General features: G+C 31.5%; 3 protein-coding genes across 3 annotated transcripts; 2 read left to right on the top strand and 1 right to left on the bottom strand.

Annotated features, from left to right (window-relative positions):
* The first annotated feature begins 37 nt into the window (after positions 1-37).
* Positions 38-13209, top strand: LOC148226328 (obg-like ATPase 1). The gene is made up of 11 exons (XM_088203083.1): positions 38-155; positions 474-663; positions 734-794; positions 7448-7575; positions 7910-8085; positions 8144-8221; positions 8280-8377; positions 8458-8598; positions 10206-10302; positions 12623-12770; positions 12832-13209. Exons 2-11 carry the CDS (start codon positions 483-485, stop codon positions 12915-12917), a joined length of 1194 nt encoding a protein of 397 aa, XP_088059209.1. The 5' UTR covers positions 38-155; positions 474-482; the 3' UTR covers positions 12918-13209.
* Positions 13210-16620: 3411 nt separating this feature from the next.
* LOC148226327 (peptidoglycan-recognition protein SC2-like) lies at positions 16621-17772 on the bottom strand. The gene is made up of 3 exons (XM_088203084.1): positions 17383-17772; positions 17182-17327; positions 16621-17112 (listed from the first exon to the last, which is right to left on the bottom strand). Exons 1-3 carry the CDS (start codon positions 17693-17695, stop codon positions 16729-16731), a joined length of 843 nt encoding a protein of 280 aa, XP_088059210.1. The 5' UTR covers positions 17696-17772; the 3' UTR covers positions 16621-16728.
* Positions 17773-18835: 1063 nt separating this feature from the next.
* On the top strand, positions 18836-19628 carry LOC148226326 (short coiled-coil protein B). The gene is made up of 2 exons (XM_088203792.1): positions 18836-19174; positions 19248-19628. The coding sequence occupies exons 1-2, from the start codon at positions 18907-18909 to the stop codon at positions 19391-19393; spliced, it is 414 nt and encodes a 137-aa protein (XP_088059918.1). The 5' UTR covers positions 18836-18906; the 3' UTR covers positions 19394-19628.
* The last annotated feature ends 2755 nt before the right edge of the window (positions 19629-22383 follow it).

Here is a 22383-nt window from a genome sequence, read left to right as displayed (position 1 = left end):
TTAAAATATTTAGAGTGTGAGTCGATAAAACAGTTCTCTACCGCACAAGTGCTGCCATCTGTTCTTTGCGCCGGCTTGTAACCACGTTGGAGGTTACAGCTGTCAATAACTAAATACTTTATACTGTCCATTTTCCTACAACATCTTCCACCAAGGTATTTAAATAGAAAATAACAGAAATTTACGTCTATTTTACGATTCTCTAATCAATTTTCATTCGACTCTAATCAATCAGACAAACATACAATTTGAGGTTATTCGGATACAAATTAGGCATTAAAACACTACTGTATCAAATATATTATGTCATTTAATACTTTTTTCGACTATATAACAAACTCGTCATAAACATTGTTATAATAATAGTATGTTTGTCTCACTCTAAACATATAATTATATATTTTCTAGGTAATGTTTATTTATATCGCTCCTTACTATGTGTAGGTTAATAGTAATGTGATATATAATTTCAGTGTTGAGCAATGGCACCGAAAAAGGCTGAAGAACCGGAGAGAAAACCTCTGATAGGGCGCGTCGGTACAAATCTCAAAGTCGGCATCGTTGGCATACCCAACGTTGGAAAGTCAACTTTCTTCAACGTGCTGACCAAGAGTCAGGCCTCTGCTGAAAACTTTCCGTTTTGCACAATTGATCCTAATGAAAATAAGTATTTTTTTTGTGTTTATATTCTTATGCATTGCATTATTTTAACCATGTTTGTTTGCTTCTTTACGTCGCGTTCCTGTGCCCGACGACCGCTTTGATTATCTGTGCCAGTTTCACAAGCCTTTAAGGTGAGTTATATTTATAATCTTTAACCCTTTGAGATCGAAAAGTTTTGTAAAAGTAATTTTTGCGCAATTTGAAGATCATTTATCTTAGTCATTCTTTTTGTAATATATGTATAGATTCCACTAAATTTAAAAACATTTTTTATCATAAAAAGAACATAAATAGAAAAAATAAAACAAAATATTATCACTTAACGTCTATAAAGTTTAAAAATATAATAAATGGTCTTTAACAATCATCTACAATTAAGTGGATTTATTTGTATAGATTTTTAAAGTAAAAAAAAATAATATTATTTTGCTTTTTGCTCGAATACGTGCAAACTCGATCAATCAATATTTCAAACTGACGCAAAATTTTAAATTTACGAAAAAGGTCCTTGAGAGCAATAATATTGACACGCCCTGTCTTTTATTGAAAGCGAAACACTCGCATGTGTTCCAATTCAAAATACAAACAAGCAAACCAAAAATGAATGAACAGAATTATTCAGCATTAATAAAATAAACACCATTCGTTGAAAGATAAATACATCCATTACCACAGTAATTATTAAGTTTTTGCTATTGATTAATACAAATAATATATATTTTTATAAAATACAAAAGAAATTGAGTGATTTAAAACAAAATATTAAAAATGCCACTGAAGTATCGCATATGAAATGGCGCAGCTGTGGCGGCTTTCAAACGCCACGGATAAACGACAATGTTTTCATAGCGGTAGCATCCAATCGCAAAGGTTTTATTTAAAAGAAAACCTTAAAAATGTTGGACATGAAAGATACAAAATGTTATTTTACTATATAGTTTTTTCTAGCGCTTAGAAAAGGCGTATATACTTCTAGAAAAAATCTTTTGTTTGAGTGCATTTCTTGCTGCACTTCTTCGTCGAACCTGAATGATCAAAAGATGTAAAAATAACTGGGAGCGAGGAACCGTTCTACTTTGAAAATTTCCCACCCTTTTAGCAAATAGTTGGGTGTGAAATTTCTTCGGTTGTGGTGAAGAGATAAGGCACTATTTCTTACTCGTTCTTTTGGTTTTTAGCTGATAATGGTGAATCTGAGTTTCATTTACAGTAACAATTATAACACGGAGATCAATTGTAGAAAGAATATTTCATCCCTTTGGGAGTTCCTCAAGGGATCGTCCTGAGCCTCTTCTCGTTATTTATTAATCACAAATACTTCAGTTACTTTTGTATACTGATGATTATCTTTTCAGAGTGCTTTAGATTTTCTATGAAGATGGGCTTCCATTAACTGTCTGCTCTTTAGTATCACAAAGTGAGATTCTCTACACATAAACGACATCTGCGAAAAATCTTTCATGATGCTCGGCTTTATTACGAGGAACGCATTTCATTTTGACAATCCTTCAGTTATTCGTGTCTTCTATGACACTAGCTTGCAGCATTCTTAAATCGTGATCTATAATTTGCAATCCTCGAGTAACTAAATACTCCAAAAATTCAGAAGAAATGATTCTTGAAATACCTTGACATGAGAATATTTAGTTAATATCCATTCCTGTATCTCAGTGCCTTTCTTTTAGTAGCGTTGGAATACAACTTGCTGAATTCACGCAGAAAGTTGTATGTCGCTAAGCATTTCTTCAAACTACTAATGGGTGATGTTGACAATCCAACTATTCTCAAGAAATTCTTGCTTCGGGCTCCAGAAAGCCTTCCAGAGTAACAATCACATCCTCTTCAGATACTTGTTAAGAACCAACTAGCCAATGGCTGTCGCCATCCAGCTTCATACGCTAACATTGCACATTGATATTTTTAATGTTAGTTACAAGGAGCTTCTCCGGTTTGTATCATATATGTGGATCTACAAAACATCATACTCTTTAGCCCACTCGTACACTTGAACTAACAGATGTGCATCACCATACTTGGCATTTGTCGATGAATTTCAATAAATTCTACACCTACTTAAAAAATGAACGGCGAAGACGGTCCTCGCTGTTGCAATTTTCAATCAACTTTGGGTCAGAATATTAACAGTCTGGTCATAATTACATTATTCAGGGTCAGAATAAATATTAAATGGTTGGAATAAAAATAGCATACAGTCAGAATACAAATATAGGACAATCAGAATTAAAATAATGAATGTTCATTATTATTCAAGGTCAGAATAAATATCAAATGTTTAGAATAAAAATAGCATATGGTCGAATAAAAATTTAGGACGATCAGATATAAAATATTATATAATTTATAAATATAAATGAGCAATAAATTATTTATTTTAGAAATATCTTATAAAATATCTCGCTCACACCAAAACTGTAGGCGCGAGCGAGCGATAGCGTTTTACGCTGGTCAGAAAATTGAATACCCCATGAATAACTATTTAATTGTATGTGGAACGCAAAGGTATTCAAGGCTACGAACGAAACGGGAATAACGACAGACCGGCGGTGGAGAGCACGCTTGACTTGTGTTGACATCTGACAATGTTGCGAACCCAACTAAACGAGTCGGTCCTAAAACACCTTGATAATGATAAAGAACTGCCGGCATGGGAATGACAGATCGACCAGTTGTAGCAATCTTCAGCATTGCAGCAATAACAACACCATTGCCAACTGAAAGATATGATTCTGACATAATTATTCTGATAGATATATTCTTGCCTTTTAATATAAATTCTGTCTTTTCATTTCACTTACTCTTGTATCACAAGTTAATATTTACAATGAGATCTCAAATGAACGGCAAGTTTTTTTGTGTTTTGCACTCATATTTTTGAAATAAGATTGATAGCCATATTTATTTAAAAAAATAAATGGATAATTTGAGACCCTAAGCCTGAAAAACTGGAACTTTTGTCACAGCACAACTATGCTAATTTTCTTATTTTGTAAAATGTTATTTCTATTGATAACTTGGCAGGTTGTGTCTTACATTGAGTCATTCGGATAATCTCACGGTCTTTTTAATTGTTATTTCACTCAAAACACTACTTTAGACACTGCAAAGATTAGCTACTTTATAGTAAAGGATTTTCTCATAAATTATTATTTTATCTATAGAAAATCTTAATTCTCATTTAGCCGTTCAGCATGAATTTTTTTGGATATTTTACTATATTATTAACAAATAGTTTCTGACAAATCCCTTAAGAATGCAAGCAAAAATAAATATGTTGTAACATTATAGTCGTTAACCCAATGCGTTACCTCGTCAACTACCTCATAATCAACACCTACTAGTAAGTAGTGAGAAAACAGACAAATTGTCTGTAAATTAGTCAATATCACTGCAACTTACAATCAATAAATGTCACTAACTGTATTAGGACATATTTGAAACCTTGAACACGCGTGATTGTCGACAGATGTCTGATTAACAGTTCTGCCAACATAAAAATCTCGAATTGGACCAACCTGTATTTATCGCCGACTACACCACTGATGTATCGTGCTAGATGGTAAATTAATAAATTGATTAAATAACTATTTAATTCGATATTTTATTTAACAAAATAGTATATCCTTACCTCTCCACCACTATTTTGCTCCATCAAAATTTCGGTTGCATCTTATTTTTTTGTATATAATTGCTATAAAAATATACTGTGCAATCGAAAAATCTTGTGGTTTCTTTATATTTTTTTATTGTCTCTTTAAAGTGTTTTTAATTATATTCCTAGTCCAAGAATTTATTCAATTTAATAGATTCTTTTTAGACATTTCATTGACATTTTTACCTTGTAATAATGTGCCCAATAATGTAAATTCACGCACGAAGTTTCACAAACGATTGACTTCATCCCTTGTGTCAGAAATGAACAACCATCTTAAAGAAAAATGAATGCCATTATATTAAAACAATTTGCATATGAACCACATATTTTATATAACTTACAAAGAAGTATATTTAATATTAAAAACGGTATTCAACAAATATACAAGATGTAAAGACGCACTCGTTTTTACCCAGCGCAAAATGATTGTCGACCGCTGAGCGGAGAAGAGAGCACGTTGCGAAAGAAAAGTCGTTTGAATTGCAAATTTCACTTTGTAAAGGTACTGTGACGTTGGGCAAATTTGCCTACCAGTGTCAACACCCTTTATGCTTCACCAAATTCGCTTCACCCCAGCCTATTCTCTTATACTATGCAACCCCTGGTATTTTTTAACAAAATTTACAGGACTACATAAAAAAATTTGGTTTCATTTCAAAGAGCCTTATTGGACTGAAGTCGATTAAAATTGCGCATAGATTTATACCCTTTGCTACATCGATTTTTTTCTGATTTAAGTTAATTTTTCCGATATATGTATATATATTATTAAATACGAAAAATATACTAATTTTTCGTTGCTTGTCGTTATTTATACCGACGAATCGTATTATTTTTTCGCGTTTCATTAAATAGTAATATAATGGGACTATATCGAATAACGCACATCCTAGTCTCAATACCATGAGATTGCAAATCATTTACTCTTACAATTGTTAGGAATCCAGGACGTTTTCGAATCAGCCGATAAATATTGTTTTACTATATATATTAGCGTTTCCCAATTAAATTTATTTATGGGGCAATTTTATATTTTTTACAACATAACAGAACCCCTTAATGCGACACTTACGACGTAAGCGACTATTTTACACAGTTTATCGAGATAGAAAAACATTATTGGTATGTGTAATATATATTTTTAAATTAAATTTAAAATAATCCTAAGTTCAGCAAAGTAATGATGTACCTTTTATCAAATTTATTACAATAAATTATTGCAATTTATTTAGCAGCGCAGCGCGAATTTTTTGTATATTTTGTTATATTTTTATTTTGAATCGCGGTAATCAATGATTTAGCACAAAGATCTTAGCCAAGAAGTACCAAATATTGATAGTAAAAGATGATCCAAACTTCAGTTGCCTAACTTTTTTTTTAAAATAAGGATATTTTCGTTTTTTTTTTATTATTAATCGAACATCAAATGTATTTCCATAATTATAAAAAATAATACAATATTAATTAAATGGCCGTCTCTCGACTTTTTGCAGCAGCCGATACTTTCGATAACTTTTCATTTCGGGCGGTATCTCGATTATAACTTGGGGGTGTTGGTTTTTAGGTGCTCCAACGTTTCAAGTTTATTGGCGTAAACATGACTTAGCGCGACCCCACAAAAAATCCAACGGTGTTAACGGTGCCGGCCAGTTGACGACACTATAACGTGAAATAATATTACCTGAAAACTTTTCACGCAAAATATCCAACGTTGCATCCGACGTGTGGCAAGCTGTGTCATCTTGTAGGAACCACGTATCTTCCATATCAATATCTTAGATTTCGTGTTTAAACTAATTGGTTATCATGCGCCTATAGCGCTCACCATTGACTGTTACAATCCAACCTTAATCGTTATAAAAAAAGTAAGGCCTAATGACGCCGCCTGACTACAATGCACACCAAAGTCACTTTTTGGAGCATGAATTGGTGAAGATTTTACTCGCCCTGTACGCGGTAATTTTGTTTATTAACATACCCAGAGAGGTGGAAATGTGCCTCATCAGAGAAAATGATTTTCTTTGAAAGATAAGCAGCAACTTCCTGCTAATATAATACCCAATCTGCGTAAATTCTTCGCTGTCTATGGTATCTAGGCTTCAGTTCTTGTGTTTTCTGAATTTTTTACAGGTGTAGGTGCAAGTCCAGATGCAAAATGCGCCATAAAAATTGCCAAAAACAGCGAACGCCTACGAATCGACAATTCCAGGTTTTCAGCCACACTTTCACTTACAGCAGCAATATTCTCGGCCTTGCCTTATCTCTGTTTCCAGTATTTTCAAAAATTTTAACTACTTTGCTAATTATTCGCTCAGTAGGACGATGAAATTTAAATTCACAGTTCATACATAAATATTATTTCGGTAGAACAATTTAAACGCGTTGCAAATTAACTTTTGATACTGAACACGCGTGATTATTGACAGCTGTCTGATTTACAGTGCTGCCAACATAGAAAACCCGAATTGGTTCAACCTGTATAACGGTTTTTAAAATAATCAAGAGCCATAAATATGTTGTTTATTTATTAAGTGCAGAAGACGTTTCAACAAAGAATCTTGTATATAACCCACACTCAAACATGTGAACCTCGACATAATAAGCAAGATGAAAACATTTCTAATGTTGTTATTGCAATTTAATCTCATTTGTTGTAAATTTATCGCATATCTCTTGGTGAATGCATATTCGATAACTGTATCTCAAAATTGTTGATATTTTCACAATCTGTTTAATGTAATAAAAATCTCAAGGTCGCGTCTTATGTACTTTTTTGACATTTTACTCATAAGTTATACATAAGGAACAATTTATTATCGTTATTATTTATTGTAAAAATTCCAATAAATCCCTCATTTTCTGAAAGATCCAAACTATTAAATATTTTTATTTTACATTTAATTTTTAAAAAAGTTTTATATTATAAAGTACCTAACCTATGTTACTAATTTAGTTTTAGTTGACTAAAATCCTCTTTGCGAATTTGTGGATCCCTTAATTTAACTCACGGAATCTTGGGATTCTGCAGAACACTGCTATATACTATAAACATTCTAAGAAATTGAATGGATAAAAATTAATGTGTGTTTTATATCGTATGTCGTATTTTAGCAAAGTACCAGCGTTCCTGAACATCGTCGACATCGCCGGATTGGTGAAGGGCGCTTCTGAGGGTCAAGGATTGGGAAACGCTTTCCTCGCTCACATCAAAGCCTGCGACGCCATCTTCAACCTGTGTCGTGAGTATTTTTCAAAATTTAAAACTTTCAATCTGGAGGTCCGGAAAATCATGACTGCCAAGGAGGTCCTGTGCGCACGAAAAAAAATACAATCAAAACCACCTAATAGGGAAGCGAATTATTGGCGAATCTTACGCCTGCACGACTCGTGACCACAATTTTGGACCTTTGATCATAAAAAAATAATTACAGCGCCGAGGTGCAGTCACGATCGTCCCATCGTTTAATGACTCCTCGCAAAAAAATATAATGGCGATAATTTTCATATTGCGAATGATTGCGCTTTTTTACGAGTTAACGAATGGCAGTGTGACAAAGTTGAGATTTTTCAAAGGTGCGTTTGACGACGCTGATGTGGTGCACGTCGATGGAGAGGTCAATCCTGTGAGAGATCTAGAAACTATCGCTGAAGAGCTTCGCCTCAAGGATGAAGAGTATTTATTGCAGAATTTGGATAAACTTGAGCGAACTGCTGGAAGAGGCACAGACAAGAAACTCAAGCCTGAATATGTATGCACTAATGAATACCATATATTTTTATTCGATCATAATATTATTTTATATTCAGGATGCACTGACTCGCATCAAAACTGTTTTGGTTGATGAGAAAAAACACATTCGATTCGGCGATTGGACCACTGCTGAGGTACCATTGCTTATTATATCAATGGTTATATTTCAGATTAATGTTTTTGTATTCGTAGATTGAAGTTATGAATAAACATTTATTCTTGACTTCGAAACCAGCTATGTACTTGGTGAATCTGTCGGAGAAAGACTACATTAGAAAAAAGAACAAGTGGTAGGCGTAAATTTTTCAGAAGATTCGCATAACTGTGTAATTATATTTTATGTTCAATATTTGTTGTATTGTTTCGAAAGGCTTCTCAAAATTAAGGAGTGGGTTGATAAGCATGACGCTGGCTCGCTGATCATTCCCTTTTCGGGAGTGTTTGAGAACAAACTCGTCGATATGGATGCTGATCAAAAGGCTGCATATTTAAAAGAATGCGGAGCTACTAGGTAAGTTTTTTTTTATATTTCATACTTTTATTCAAAACTGACACATTTCCATTGATGGCTCAGAAATGTTCAAATAGTAATAATAACAATGGAACACTTTTTTCGTTCTGGATATCATCACATTTTTAAAGGCAGAGTGAAAAGAAAAGTGTGTGGATATAATGGGTCTGTAATTTGACATTTCGTGTTGCAATCATCGATGTTAACCCTCAAATAACCGAGTGGCTGGAAACTGTCCAAATTTAATATTACTCATTTTTTTAAAATCAAAGTTGAATTTCGTGAATAATAACAGTTTTTTAAAATGAAGTTTTTCGGATCGAAACAAAAAGTAACTTGAATTATAATTTTTAATTTATTGACAGTATTGTATAAAAACTAGATTTTAATTCAATTTATAAGTATTTTATTGCAATTTTAACAAATTAGGTAGAGCCGTTATTTCAAGTAACTAATTTATAAAGAAGATTTAACGCTACATAATATTTTATATGCAAGACTGACCCTTCAGCGCTCCATTTAAGTTAGAAGTTTATTTAACCACTTAATGCCCTTGAACGAGACTGTCTCGCGCGCCGAATGCGTTCTAATTTTAGCTAAAACGTGTAACGCTCGCCAATTACGACTTGATTACAATTAAACATCGTGATTCATTCGCGAATTATTTCATTCATTGCAAATTTGTCTGCAATTGCGATTGGTGAAACCAGAATATTCGTCAAATGGTGAACGTTCGACTAAAAATTCAAATACATTCATTTTTTAGGACTTCTCTGAAGCAAAACTTCGTAGATTTGAATGACTCGTAAAAATTTCCATCGGCAAATCATATTTTTCTTGGAAGCAGTCTTTTCTCTCTTTTCGCGTTACACATTGTCGCCACACATATTATAACTTAAATATATTGCTAAATTAAATGTATCTTTCAAGCATACTAAATACAGAAAGCAAATATTTATAGTGAAGTCACTTCACGCGCATGCAAATTGATGTTTCAATTCTTACAAAAAAATATTTTTTACAAAGCGAACGGCCGCGCGAGGGTTAAGTCCAAACCGCGAGGCGGCGAGTCGTCCACGTAGTTTGAATCCAATATAATGATAATAATGATGTTCGGGGATCATAATGACAATAATGCGCAATGATAAGATGAAATGGAGGTTGGGTCCGTCTCTGGGCCCACTATGTTTATGTTTTTTATACCTGTTTATTGCTTTTCGGTCGCTTTTATTTATCATATTGGGACCAGTGGAGGCGCGTTAATAATAAATTTAATATAATATAAAATAAAATATATATTACAAAAAAATATGTAAATATTTTATTTCTTGCAATTTATATTTTTTGTGTAGAATTTAAAAAATAATGTGTTTTTTCACTCCACGCCACTGTCCAGTCTGATTACAATAATTTCGACCGAATTTATTCGTCGGCTTATATAGAAGATTGAGCATAGATAGACATCGTCTTATTGTTTCATATCCAAATTGTTTAGGTCAGGGCTATTTTGTCAGTTTTTTATGAACATTTTTTTGTGTCTGTCTGTATTCTACGTATGCGCTTTTTAATGCATTTTACCATTTTAAAATATATTATATTTTTTGCAGTGCTCTGGATAAAATTATCGTACAAGGTTACAAGGCTCTTCAATTAGAATATTTCTTTACAGCTGGACCAGATGAGGTCAAAGCATGGACTATTCAGGTAAATAAATACTATAAAAAATAATAATAATATTCCTGTTATATTACAGTTGTAGATTACCAAATATGAATAAAATGCAATGTATGTATTCCAGAGAAAACCAAATTCTATACAATCAAGGGTTATTTTGCTGCGCATATCGAAATTTTACTTTAAACTGGCATTTTCTTTTAAAAAAAGTGTCTAGATACATTTGGAATTCTCTCATATACAACTGCTATTTTCTTAAATAATGCCTAAAATTTGTTGACTATATGTCGTGTAAAATTTGTTTCTTTCTAAATTGTTATTATTTTATAAAAGTGCAAAAGAAATATTTAAGCTATGCATCAATTTTTTTGCAATTATACTGAAAATATGTTATTAGTATTTCAAGTGAACAGGTAGGTGTCATAATTCTCAGCTAACCCTGTGATAGATTTAAATACAATTTTTGCATAGTTCATCCTGAGGGCCTTGCTAAATAAAAACATAGGCAACCTCCCAATATTAAATCAAATATAACCTATTTCTAATTTTCTTGTTGCACTCTATGACCCTGAGAAAAATATAGTCACCCCTTGCATGATATGAATATTAATTATATTGAAAATCATCCGTTTTCAATTTTTTCATAGTTGCACATTTATGGAAAATGTAACGTTCAAGTAAAGTTGCATTTTTTCAATAAATTTTGTTTTTTGAGAGGCTGATTCCTCAATTTATTTAAACCAAAAGTCAGATTTTGATAAAATCACTATTTATACATGCGTTTATTAAAAGTCAAATATTTAGGACCTTACAGGATATCTGTTTAGGATCTATGCAAAACTGATTAAAACATTCCTCATTAATGAGAAGACAGTACATAATTCAAATTTTGTTTTTAATACCTGTTTTAATTAAGTTCAGTAAGATTATATTTTTGTATTTTTTCTGAAGTACCGCCTTCTATGTATGTATGTAAATCAACAGTTCTCTCATATAATTCATAGTTTAAACCAGTGTTTTTTTACCTTTTTTGGCCATGCCAAAGCATCTCTAAAATTCTAATGTCCCCCTGTGAAAAAAATCAAGGCGTTCATGAAAGAGAAAAATAAAAAAAGAATAGGGCATCATTATAAATATTTAAGAAATTGTTAAATAATAATAATATTAAGTGATAAATAGTTTTAAAATATATGAAAATTGATTGAAGCTTTTCATGCAGTTCTAGTTTTCTGAATTTTTTTGTGAACCCAATTCAATGCTTCAAAAATCTATGTCTCCTATCATAATTTTATAATTAACAAATTCTGAAAAAAAACTGATAGCTGCTTAAAAGAAAAATGCTCGTCAAAACTATTTTTAATTTGACTTTCATAAGTAAATACGTATATAAAAATTACAATATATGTATATATTAAAAATATTTAAGTTCTTTATTAACACAATATATAACAATTGTTTTATGCTATTACATAATGGCATTTCTTTTAAATCTTTTCTCTGTTAAAGGTAGCTTAATTGATTCTTACCCTGCAGCATACGTATAAATCATATTTTTTCCAGAATATAAATTTTATAACTAGCTTCAAGAGTACGACTTTTGTTAGCATTTCGTTTGTTTCGTCTTTAAATGTACTTGGAGACGATCATTTTTCATAGATTCGTTGGTCAAAGTTTTCGTACAACATACAATAGTATACAAACATCATGAGTAGTATGAGACCGAAATTCAAATAATCATCTGAATACTGACAAACTTTTTTCTTGCTATCACTAGTCATTTTGCACATGTACATTTATTTTGTACCCTACTTCTATAAAAATCATTGACATTAAATCAAATTAAAAAAATATATAAATATAATGTTTCTTATTTATTATTTCTTATGTTATATATGTAAATATTTAACTATCTGGGGTACTTCAAAACATTGGAAGATCGACCACCATACATGTATGGTGATACCGCTCAAAGGGTTGATTTGTGTTAAATCTTAATTCATGGCAAACATTGTACGGTCCACTATTGCCATACATTCCTAAAGGAATTTCTATAAGCAATAGCTGCTTCAATACTTTACTGTATGAAATGCCAAATTAGTACTGCGTTGGTAACGCTGGTAAATAAATTTTGTCTGTGAATTAATTCAATATGAATATAAATATTAATTGTAATTCAAGGCATTCCTGTTACTTGTTCATTATTTTACTGATACTAAAAATACTCTTTCTTACAACATAACCAGCCACAATAAGTTTCTTAAGACACTTTGTTTATATTCGTAACAATTTTCCTCAATGTCAACGATATATTTATCAAAACATGTCATTAAAAAAAATATTGCCTTTTCAGAAAGGAACTAAAGCTCCACAAGCCGCTGGAAGAATTCATACTGATTTTGAAAAAGGTTTCATCATGGCTGAAGTAATGCACTACAAGGACTTCAAAGAAGAGGGCACTGAAGCGGCTGCAAAAGCAGCTGGAAAATACCGACAACAAGGTAATATTATTTTTTATATATTTTGCTTATTTTATAATACATATTTTGATTGCCATTACAGGCAGGAACTACACGGTGGAAGACGGCGATATTATCTTTTTCAAATTTAATGCTGGCGCCGGATTGAAAGACCCCAAGAAGAAATGACGTGATAAAATAATGCTCCTGTTGGTGCACTTACTCTACCTCAACATGATCTTTTTCTACATGTTTCTCATACCGTAAACCGAGATAACTGCATGTCTTTGAATTATGCAGTTACATACGATCAAAAGAGCATGTAACATGTTGAAAATACGTTTTTTAACAAAAAAGGGTGCAGTGTGCTTTCAAAAATGAATGATTGTGTATTTAATTTCAGATTGGTTCTCTCGCTATGTCTTAAGTCGCAGATATAATAAGAAACTGATTTTAATAAATAATTTCATATGAGATATAATATGTGTGTACTTATTTATATAACTTTTACTAAAAAATAATGTATTTTTCGCTTTTTACTACTATGCTACCTCAAAATATTGAATGAACTGAATTTGGTTATATGAATATTTTAAAATGCATTTATATTAATAAATTTAATTACAATTATGTAAGCATATTCGATTTGTACATCACATAAACAACTTATTTGTAACGCACGCTGCTTCTGAATGTGATTTAAGAAAGAGGTATATGTAAGTTGCATTTGGCTTTCATTTGTAAATTATATTATAAATAAAATAAACAATTTTATTTAAAATACGTTTATATATAAAAAATATAATTTTATTTATATAATAAAATATAAATTTTATTTAAAATAATATAAATATATATTTTATTTAAAAATATGTTTATATATAAAAGTATAATTAAGCACACTGACGCTTCATTTTAAATATGATCCATATTACAATAATTAAATGAGATTTATTTTTTTCTATCATCTAAAATATAATTTATACAATTATGAAAAACAAAAATACTTGCTATGTGCAAATATGACTTATGTGACCATAGACCACAAACGAACAATATGTTGGCTATAAAAAGAGTATATACAAAATTAAATAAAATCAACCATGTTTATGAAAAGCATTGTTTGAAAAAACTAATTCTCAAAAGACCTAGGTTCGAATCCCATGCGAACATTATTGTTATTAAGTTTCCCGTTTATTATATAATTATAATGCTGATCATGTACATTAGGTATTAAAAATTCTCTTACGAGTTTACTCATAAAAATACAAATGTAATAAAATAACAGCAAATTATGAGGAAGCATCAAGAATCTGATAAAGCTGTATCCAAAAATAATTAGGGACATGAAGAGATAGGACAAATATCATTAATTTATAACTTGCTACGATTTCACTTTAAAATGAGATGGTAATTTAGCAAGAACAAACTAATTAAAAATAGAACTTCACTTTGAACACATACAGCTAATAAAAATACAGCTCCAATTGACAACTGAGATCCACTGATTATACAGCAAAAGAAGTACAAAAAATATATAATTTTATTATCACAGGACAAATTTTAAAAGATCTTGTTTAATATATAATAAAAAATAATTTTAGACTGAAATATAAACCAAAACTAGTAAAACGGAAAGAATATCCAGTTATTTTAAAGCTATTTTAGAAACTATTGAGGACAGGCATGTTTCCAAGGAGAGCACTGAATCATAGAGCAAGTATTGGAGGATAAAAGACGTGCTTAGCAATATTCCTGGATGTCGCTGAAGCCTTTGATAAAGTGTGGTACATAAAGCTTGAATTAAAAATGATAAAACCTCTACCTAAACCATATAGTTTGTTATTGAAGTTTTACACAATAGAAAGATACATTACTCAGGCAAGAATACACAGTTGCATCCCTAAAAAATATATCAGCTAGAGAACCTCAATGTAGTGTTATGGGATCAGTGATCTACTGGTTACATACAGTTGGCTACATTTACGGATAATCTAGCCGTTTTCTCAACCAATAAAAAGATAAAAGAATTTATCAACACACTATTAGCAAACGTTGCTTTCAATATAAGACGGTCAATGTAGGTATCGACAATCTGACATCGTTCAGTGTAAAGTCTGCATATGATTGAGAAAAATTGAACATACAGTATTGGTTCACTTCTGTAAGATAATTAAGTTGGAAGTAATAAAGCAAAAATTGAGTGTTAAAAAGTAGTCCTCAATACATGCTTTCAGTTTTGAATATTTACTATGGAAAGAAATTTCTTCAGTGATGTTTTAAGTAATGAAAAAGTTTCCATTCATAAATCATACAAAACTGAATGTGACATCTGCTTAGGTTTTCAATGTGCTACTAACAACATGGGAAATTATGAATAAAGAACAAGTTATAGTGACCAAAAAGTTGAAAAATAAATATTTTTATCGACAACAGTTTTCCTTGATTATCTTAAAATGTACTAAGTCAGTCAGTATGTGGATCATATTTAATGTACAGCGATGATACATTATTATTAATTATTTGTCAAGATTCACAAAAACATGAGATATGTATTCTTAATATTAATATTAGGTAATCCCGGAATTAATGTCGTTTTTTATTAAAACTCAAACTTATTTTTTTTTTCAATTATTTAATATTTTTTTAATACAAAGTAATTTCTAGTGTTATCTACGACTCTTTGCCATCTTGTTACTAGATCTAAAATTCCTTATTCATAAAAGGCTTTTGGTTTAGATTCGAAGAACTCCGAAAGACCCGATTTCAGTTTTTGTCGAATTGTCGAATTTTTTGTTCCCTAATTGCGTTTCTAAAAAGCGAAATAAGTGAAAGTTGCTCGGTACCAAGTCCAGAGAATAGGGTGGATGCAATAAAACATCCCAGCTAAGGTCCTGGATTTTTTTACGGGTAATATCGGCAACATGCGGCTGGGCGTTATCATGTTGAAGAATGACATTACTTTTATTCACAAGAGCAGGTCTAATTTTTTGTAACGTCGTATTTAATTTGTCCATCTGTTCACAATAGAGGGCTGCAGTAACAGTTTGCCCTTGTTTTAAAACATCATAATAAATTACACCTTTCGAATCCCACCACACACACAATAATGCTTTCCGAGGATGTAGTCCTGGTTTTGGTGTTGGAATTGGGGTTTGACCTCGATTTAACCATTGTTTCTATTTTTTTATATCATGATAAAGAACCCATTTTTCGTCTCTGGTGATAAAGTCATGGAGAAACGGGGTAAAATGTTGCTTTTCTTGCAGTATTTTGCATGTGTTGAGGCGTTGAGCTTTGTTGCGTCGGTGAGCGCGTGAGGAACCGAGATACCTTATTTTTTAACTTTTCGCAGTTTCTCAAGATAACGATGGGTGTTCGACCGTGATGTGCCGACTTTCTTCGATAATTCATCAATGGTCATAATCGGATTTGCTTCGATTTCCGCCTTTAGAGCTGGACTATCCACTAGACTGGGCCGTCCACTTCGAAGCTCGTCCTTCAAATCGAGATTGCCCGTTGGAAATTTTTTGAACCCACTTTGGCACTTTCTTTTGTCCAGTATATCATCGTAAATGTCATAAATGCATTCTGTTGCTTCTGTCGCAGTTTTTTTTTAATGAAACGAAAACAGCATACAGTTTCTTAAATGTGTTTCCGAAGGACACGTCTCTGCCATTGTTTGTAAATGGGGTAGAAAAGTTTTTTTTTGTTTAAAAGAAAGGCAAAGGATCACAGAGAAGAAAAAAATTACAACGCACGTCTTCACTGCTCATCGGACCCAAAAATACTAAGCCAAAGTTGCCTATTAAAAAAACGACATTAATTCCGGGATTACCTAATATAAATACAGAAATGAACTTTTATCGTTATCGTAAAAGCTATTGAAATATTTTTAGTAAGTTATGATAAAAATATAAATACAATTAAGTATTGCAAAACTACATTACTATAACATGACGATATATGTATTTAATACCGAGAATATCTTTCGCAACAATCAATCAACATTTTCACAAAAATGAGGCCATTTTTTAATTTCTTCAAACAAACAGTCGCCCGGACTCAAGGTCTCATATGTTTGTCTATGACCGATCAGTTTGTAGTTCTTTTCTATTTTACCAGCTATGTAACATATCTCTATCAATTTTTTAGCTGCGTCTACTTGCACCTGTGGCGGTGTCATCTGGCAAAATGTTCCCACAAAAGCAATACACATGCTTTTGACATTGAATTCTTTCGAATGTTTACCGATGACGTCCCAGCCTCTACCTTCGAATATGCTTCCGTCACCTCCAACGAGGAAATTGTATGATATATCAGACCATTTTTTATGATTTATATGATAATCTTGGAGGTATCTCAAATGATAAACGTTATCAATCTGAAAATACAATTATTATAGTAATGTATATACATATGTAGATATTAAATATCAAAACATAATATACACCTTTGTCTTAAATATATCTGTAGCAGTGTGCGCTATAATAACATAAGGCACCGGAGATTCGAAACGTTCTTCTAATTCTGGAGCAACACGCCGTGCTTTCCATTCCAGTTTCGTTACAATGTGAATATCAGGTATTATATTATCATCTAAAAATATAATTTTTTAATATAACTGAATTATTTATTTATTTATATGACTTACAAGGGCTGACGTGTACAAATTCTTCATCGTCGTCTGTATCGTAAGATTCCTGTACAATGTTTTCTTCAAAAGTTTTATCTTTCTTTTTTTTCTGTGACTTTGAAATTGGCACTCTCTTTTCTTCGACTATATACTGGTTTATTTGAATAGAGCTATCAATAGTGATAACGTTACCGACGTGAATGTTGATAGATTCGCTGATATTGAGTGCGTCGATCGCCTCAATGGTTCCCGATTGTGACAGTACATTTGATAAGTCTTGGATGTTATCTTTTGATAATATAGCGAGTTCATTATGACCTTCGCCGTCCATGACTGCTGTTAATTAATGAAAAACAAAGCGTGCATAGAAAAACCCATAAAAAACAACAAAGAGACCAAAATAGAATCAGTGTGGCAAGTATAAAAATAAATGCGATGTTTATAATTAACTTATTTTTAATACTGTCCCAGCACTGTTTCTAGGCTATGCGATATCTAAATCGCGCCCCTTCAATGACTTAGGATGTATTTAAATAATATTCAATTAAAATTGCAAAATTACTGAATAAATCAGAATAAAACAACCGTACTGTTTATTTGCAAACTATTATTATAGACAAGATCCTTGGACCAAACTGAGCGCGCGCTAACGCTCGTTCATATACCGTTGACATCCATGCATTTCGGACGCGGGCATGAACCTATTATTGTTAAATATCTAGAAAATATGAAATAACGGACATAAACAGTAATTTTAATATTTCTCTGATCATTCGTAAGACGGCCGTCCTGAGTCAAAGTCACACAAGTGAATAAGAAGAATGCCGACTTCTTCTCGAAGGGAGAAGTAAATACAGCAATTTTGATAAATAAACTATAACTTTTGGTTGTGTGTACAGGTTCACAATACAACAGTTTAGATAAAAATCACCACCTCCAGTTAAAAAGTCTAAAATGATTCAATTAAAAAGTTTAAAATGTTCAACAGTCATAATAAGCGAACAACTTTTGAATTTTTCCAAAAATGAATAAAATCGAATATTGTGCAGTGATTAGCTACTTGTTTTTGCAAAAAAACGAACGATGGTATTAACACCGAATTAAACGATGTTTGTGGGGACTCTGCATCTTCGATATTAATAATAAAATATTTGACTGCTGAATTTAAACGCGGCCAATTTTGATGAGCATTTTGGATGATGTGCGTCCACCAAACTTAAAAACTTATTAATCCCTAAAAAAAATCGTTCCTAAAAATCCTTTATTTGCGTCTAGTCTATCCAAAATGCTTTAAAAGTGTTACATTAAAAAATTGTTATAACTAAATAAATATAAATTTAACTGTTTGTAAAGTTATATTACCTCATATTATCACTAATAAAATACATTAAAAACAAAATATTAAAGTTAATTTTGCGCATTGTTCGATATTACCCCAAACACGAAACAAGGCTTGTTAAATATTTCTTACGACCATATAGTTTGACAGGGAGTCGGCCATTGTGACATTTACCTGCTGTCAAACAGACGCCGTCGTTTTAAATGTCTTTAATGGGTTCCAATCTTCACGATGAAAATATTCCATTGGCGGACGACGATCCTCAGGTCATCATTACGGACGATCCGAACGAAAACGATGGACTCAACCGTGGAAGATCCACCGATTCGATTCCAAGTTCGTACACCAACGGTTCGTCCAGTCCCGGGCTAGTAGAACCGCAAAGTCTCGACCCCGATATGAATTCGGACGAGCAAGAAGAAAAGGCCAGGTTAATCACCCAAGTTTTGGAATTGCAAAACACACTCGACGGTAATTGCAATATACAAATTTGCTCGCTAGGCACTTAATAAAACATAAATTATAATTATATATGTATTTCCAGATCTCTCGCAAAGAGTCGATTCGGTTAAAGAAGAAAATTTGAAACTCAAGTCAGAAAATCAAGTGCTGGCACAGTATATCGACAATCTTATGTCAGCCTCTTCAGTTTTTCAATCAACGTCCCCGAGCGTGCATAAAAAGAAATGAAAGAATCGTCATTATTGTTCGCTTTGCAATACCAAAGATTCACTTACTGTTAAGCTTGTCGCTCTTATGAGTATTGATCTTTTAGCACCGGCAACTTAATGCGAACATTCTTATTGAGCACGCCCCGAGTGAAAATGAATAGATAAAAAGTTATGCACTCTGTATTAAGTTTTATAAATTACTTACAGATTATTAACTGTTGATATTATAAAATACAAATTAATGCATTTAAAAACTAAAATATTTTAAAATATATTATATGTTTTAGTATAACTTTTAATAACATTATTTTAAAATATAATTTATAATAAGCACTTAATTTAAATTAAATTTTAAATATTATTAAACTGTCACAAACTAACAGAGCTTTATTCTAACAAATAGAAGCAGAATATATTATTTAAATGACTGCATTAAGATTTTAATATTTAATGACCAATTATAAGTCAAATAAGCATAGATAATTATAATATTATAATAAAAAATATAATTTATTTAATTTGAACATTTATAAATATTATGACTTGTGGCTGAGTTCATTTTGAACAAAAAGGTAATAGAATGTATAAATTTGTTTTTATACTACTTCGCATCATTAAAAATTATTAACAGATTGTAGTTTATAATACATTTTAATATAGATATTTTTTTTAAATATAATAATACCTCCAAAATTATGTAAATGAGGTAATATTCATAATATTGAAAGAATAGTCGTTTGTACTGTGCTATAAGAAAATTTATGATTAAGCTTTTTATTATAAACCTTATAATTTAAGCATTGTATTTAATAAATTATAATTGTTGCTTTTGTAACCGTTTTGTTTTAATTATTAGTTTTTTAAATCTTTATAAGATTAATACAATTTGTATTATTATATGAGTGTGAGTCAAATGAAAACTTTAAAAGTGAGATGAAAATTCATAATACTAATATAGTAATGAGAATTGGCAAGTGTTATATAAAAATTGGAAAACTTCTGACATGTAGCAGGTGGAACCAGGCATGACACGAAGACGCAGCAGCCCATAAAATACCTAAATGTAGCCCTTCATTTTATTGTAGAGCAAGTAATATCAGTTTCAAATCGAAGCCGAAAATATTGCTGCTGTAAGTGAAAGTGTGGCTGAATACTCGAAATTGTCGATTCGTTGGCGGTTGCAGCTTTTGGGCTTTTCTTATGGCTCCCTTTGGGATATTTTGCATCTGAACTTGCACCTATACCTGTAATTGGGCCTTGCGTTTTTAAAATGAAAAAAACACGTGATTCCATCTAGAAGGCGCAACTTGCCACAAATCGGGTTGCAACCTTGGATGTTTTACGTGAAACGTTCCCAGATGCATTATCTAACGTTTTGGTGACGTCAGCTGGCCGCCAAAATCATGCGATTTAACGCCATTGGATTGTTTGATGGATAACTCGTGGCTATGCTGACAAACCTAAAACGTTGAAGCCCCTAAAAACCAACATCCGCCAAGTTATAGCCGAGATACCGCCCAAAATGTACTAAAAAGTCATCGAAAATTACATGCAAAGGATCGGCTGCTGCAAAATGTCTAGAGGTGGCCTTTTAATTGATATTATTTTACATAATGAAACACATCAAATGTTCGATTATTATAAAAATCTGAAGATATACTTAAATTTGTGTTTTTTTTTTTTTTAAAATCGGAAGCAAGCTGGATCATCCTTCATGTTCTAATGTGATTCCATAAAGAATATTTTTTATTCAGCTGGTCTAGTTATGGGTGAAAAGGAATAACTAATGAAAATAGTCGATGAAGTTGATCAAAGATGGGTTTTTCCATAAAACATGTACTAGCTATGGAGACATTGTGTATCTATTGCAGTTAGGTAGTTAAAACATAAACTATAAAAACACCCCTACTCGGATATTTAAATGATTGCTTAAATATTTCCAGCGGATATCACTGCTTATTTATTTAAACTGAACATGCGTCTCTAAGATGGAAATCAATTAATAAAGTGTATGTTTTAAACAATGTCCGTATTTAAAATTAATCTGAAACTGTAACAATCTGAGATTGAGGATAATAATTGAAATATTTCGTTAATAGCGAAAGATATGCAGCATACATTATTATTTTATCACAGGAAAGAGAATAGATTCAAAGATTTTAGAAAACAGCAACTGTATTTTAGTATATAATAATTACTATTGAGGACAATTTAAATGAGCAATATATAAACTAATTGTTTCATAAAACGAATTGTATGTGCATTACTGTCGGACAGATTAGGTGTGAGCAAGCATTGGTCAGAACAGTAAACACCTTATGAATAACTCTTTACAACGAATCCTTTTTCCAAGAAAAAAATCGAAAATTTACCTTATATAAATGCATAAGAAATTCGTTCATTGGAACAAAGTACTTATTTGAATGCACATATCTCTCAAAATATTTCCCTGTTAAATAACACCTATTCAATTCCAATATCAGACGAAATCAACACGCTGCATGAAAACTTTTAAATAAATCTATAAAGATTAAATCAGATATGCATTTGTACAGTATACAAAAAGTAAAATTAAAACTAAATATGACAAGCATCTTGAAAATTCACATTGCTACTACATCTTATAACAAAAGGTTGAATACCCTTGTTGTAAGCGAAAAAATCAGTACAGATGTCGCCAGGTCCGGTCGTGTCCAAACATATTTTTTTTTGCCCCCCTCTCATTCTTAACTCATTGCGTACGGTAACATTTTTTATTTATATAAATAAAAGGTAATGTTCGTATGTGTTTATTTTATACACTTAAAAACTACTATACTGATTTCGTTGAAAATTTCACAGTTTGTTCTTATTGGTACCAGGAGTGTGTAGAAAGTGATTTGATTGAAATCCGACAGGTAACCTTATTGTTTTTATAATGTTATCGGGCTCAAACACGCTTCCAATAATTTTGCCATCATATCATGCTGTCACATTCCCCCGTCGTATTTTTCTTTATTTAAATATATC

The sequence above is a fragment of the Plectrocnemia conspersa genome, unplaced genomic scaffold, assembly GCF_051122295.1.
Source record: "Plectrocnemia conspersa isolate PC_06_02 unplaced genomic scaffold, ASM5112229v1 ptg000014l, whole genome shotgun sequence".
Taxonomy (NCBI): domain Eukaryota; kingdom Metazoa; phylum Arthropoda; class Insecta; order Trichoptera; family Polycentropodidae; genus Plectrocnemia; species Plectrocnemia conspersa.
This window is presented reverse-complemented; position numbering and strand designations above follow the sequence as displayed.

Excerpts from the sequence above, each read along its gene's own strand:
- LOC148226328 (XM_088203083.1), top strand. The coding sequence starts at position 483 with ATGGCACCGAAAAAGGCTGAAGAACCGGAGAGAAAACCTCTGATAGGG. Across the intron at positions 7,576-7,909 it reads CGCCATCTTCAACCTGTGTC|GTGCGTTTGACGACGCTGAT; the intron begins GTGAGTATTTTT and ends GATTTTTCAAAG. Across the intron at positions 12,771-12,831 it reads TGGAAAATACCGACAACAAG|GCAGGAACTACACGGTGGAA; the intron begins GTAATATTATTT and ends TTGCCATTACAG.
- LOC148226327 (XM_088203084.1), bottom strand. The coding sequence starts at position 17,695 with ATGGACGGCGAAGGTCATAATGAACTCGCTATATTATCAAAAGATAAC. Across the intron at positions 17,328-17,382 it reads ATTTGTACACGTCAGCCCTT|ATGATAATATAATACCTGAT; the intron begins GTAAGTCATATA and ends TTATATTTTTAG. Across the intron at positions 17,113-17,181 it reads CAGATATATTTAAGACAAAG|ATTGATAACGTTTATCATTT; the intron begins GTGTATATTATG and ends TTGTATTTTCAG.
- LOC148226326 (XM_088203792.1), top strand. The coding sequence starts at position 18,907 with ATGTCTTTAATGGGTTCCAATCTTCACGATGAAAATATTCCATTGGCG. Across the intron at positions 19,175-19,247 it reads ATTGCAAAACACACTCGACG|ATCTCTCGCAAAGAGTCGAT; the intron begins GTAATTGCAATA and ends ATGTATTTCCAG.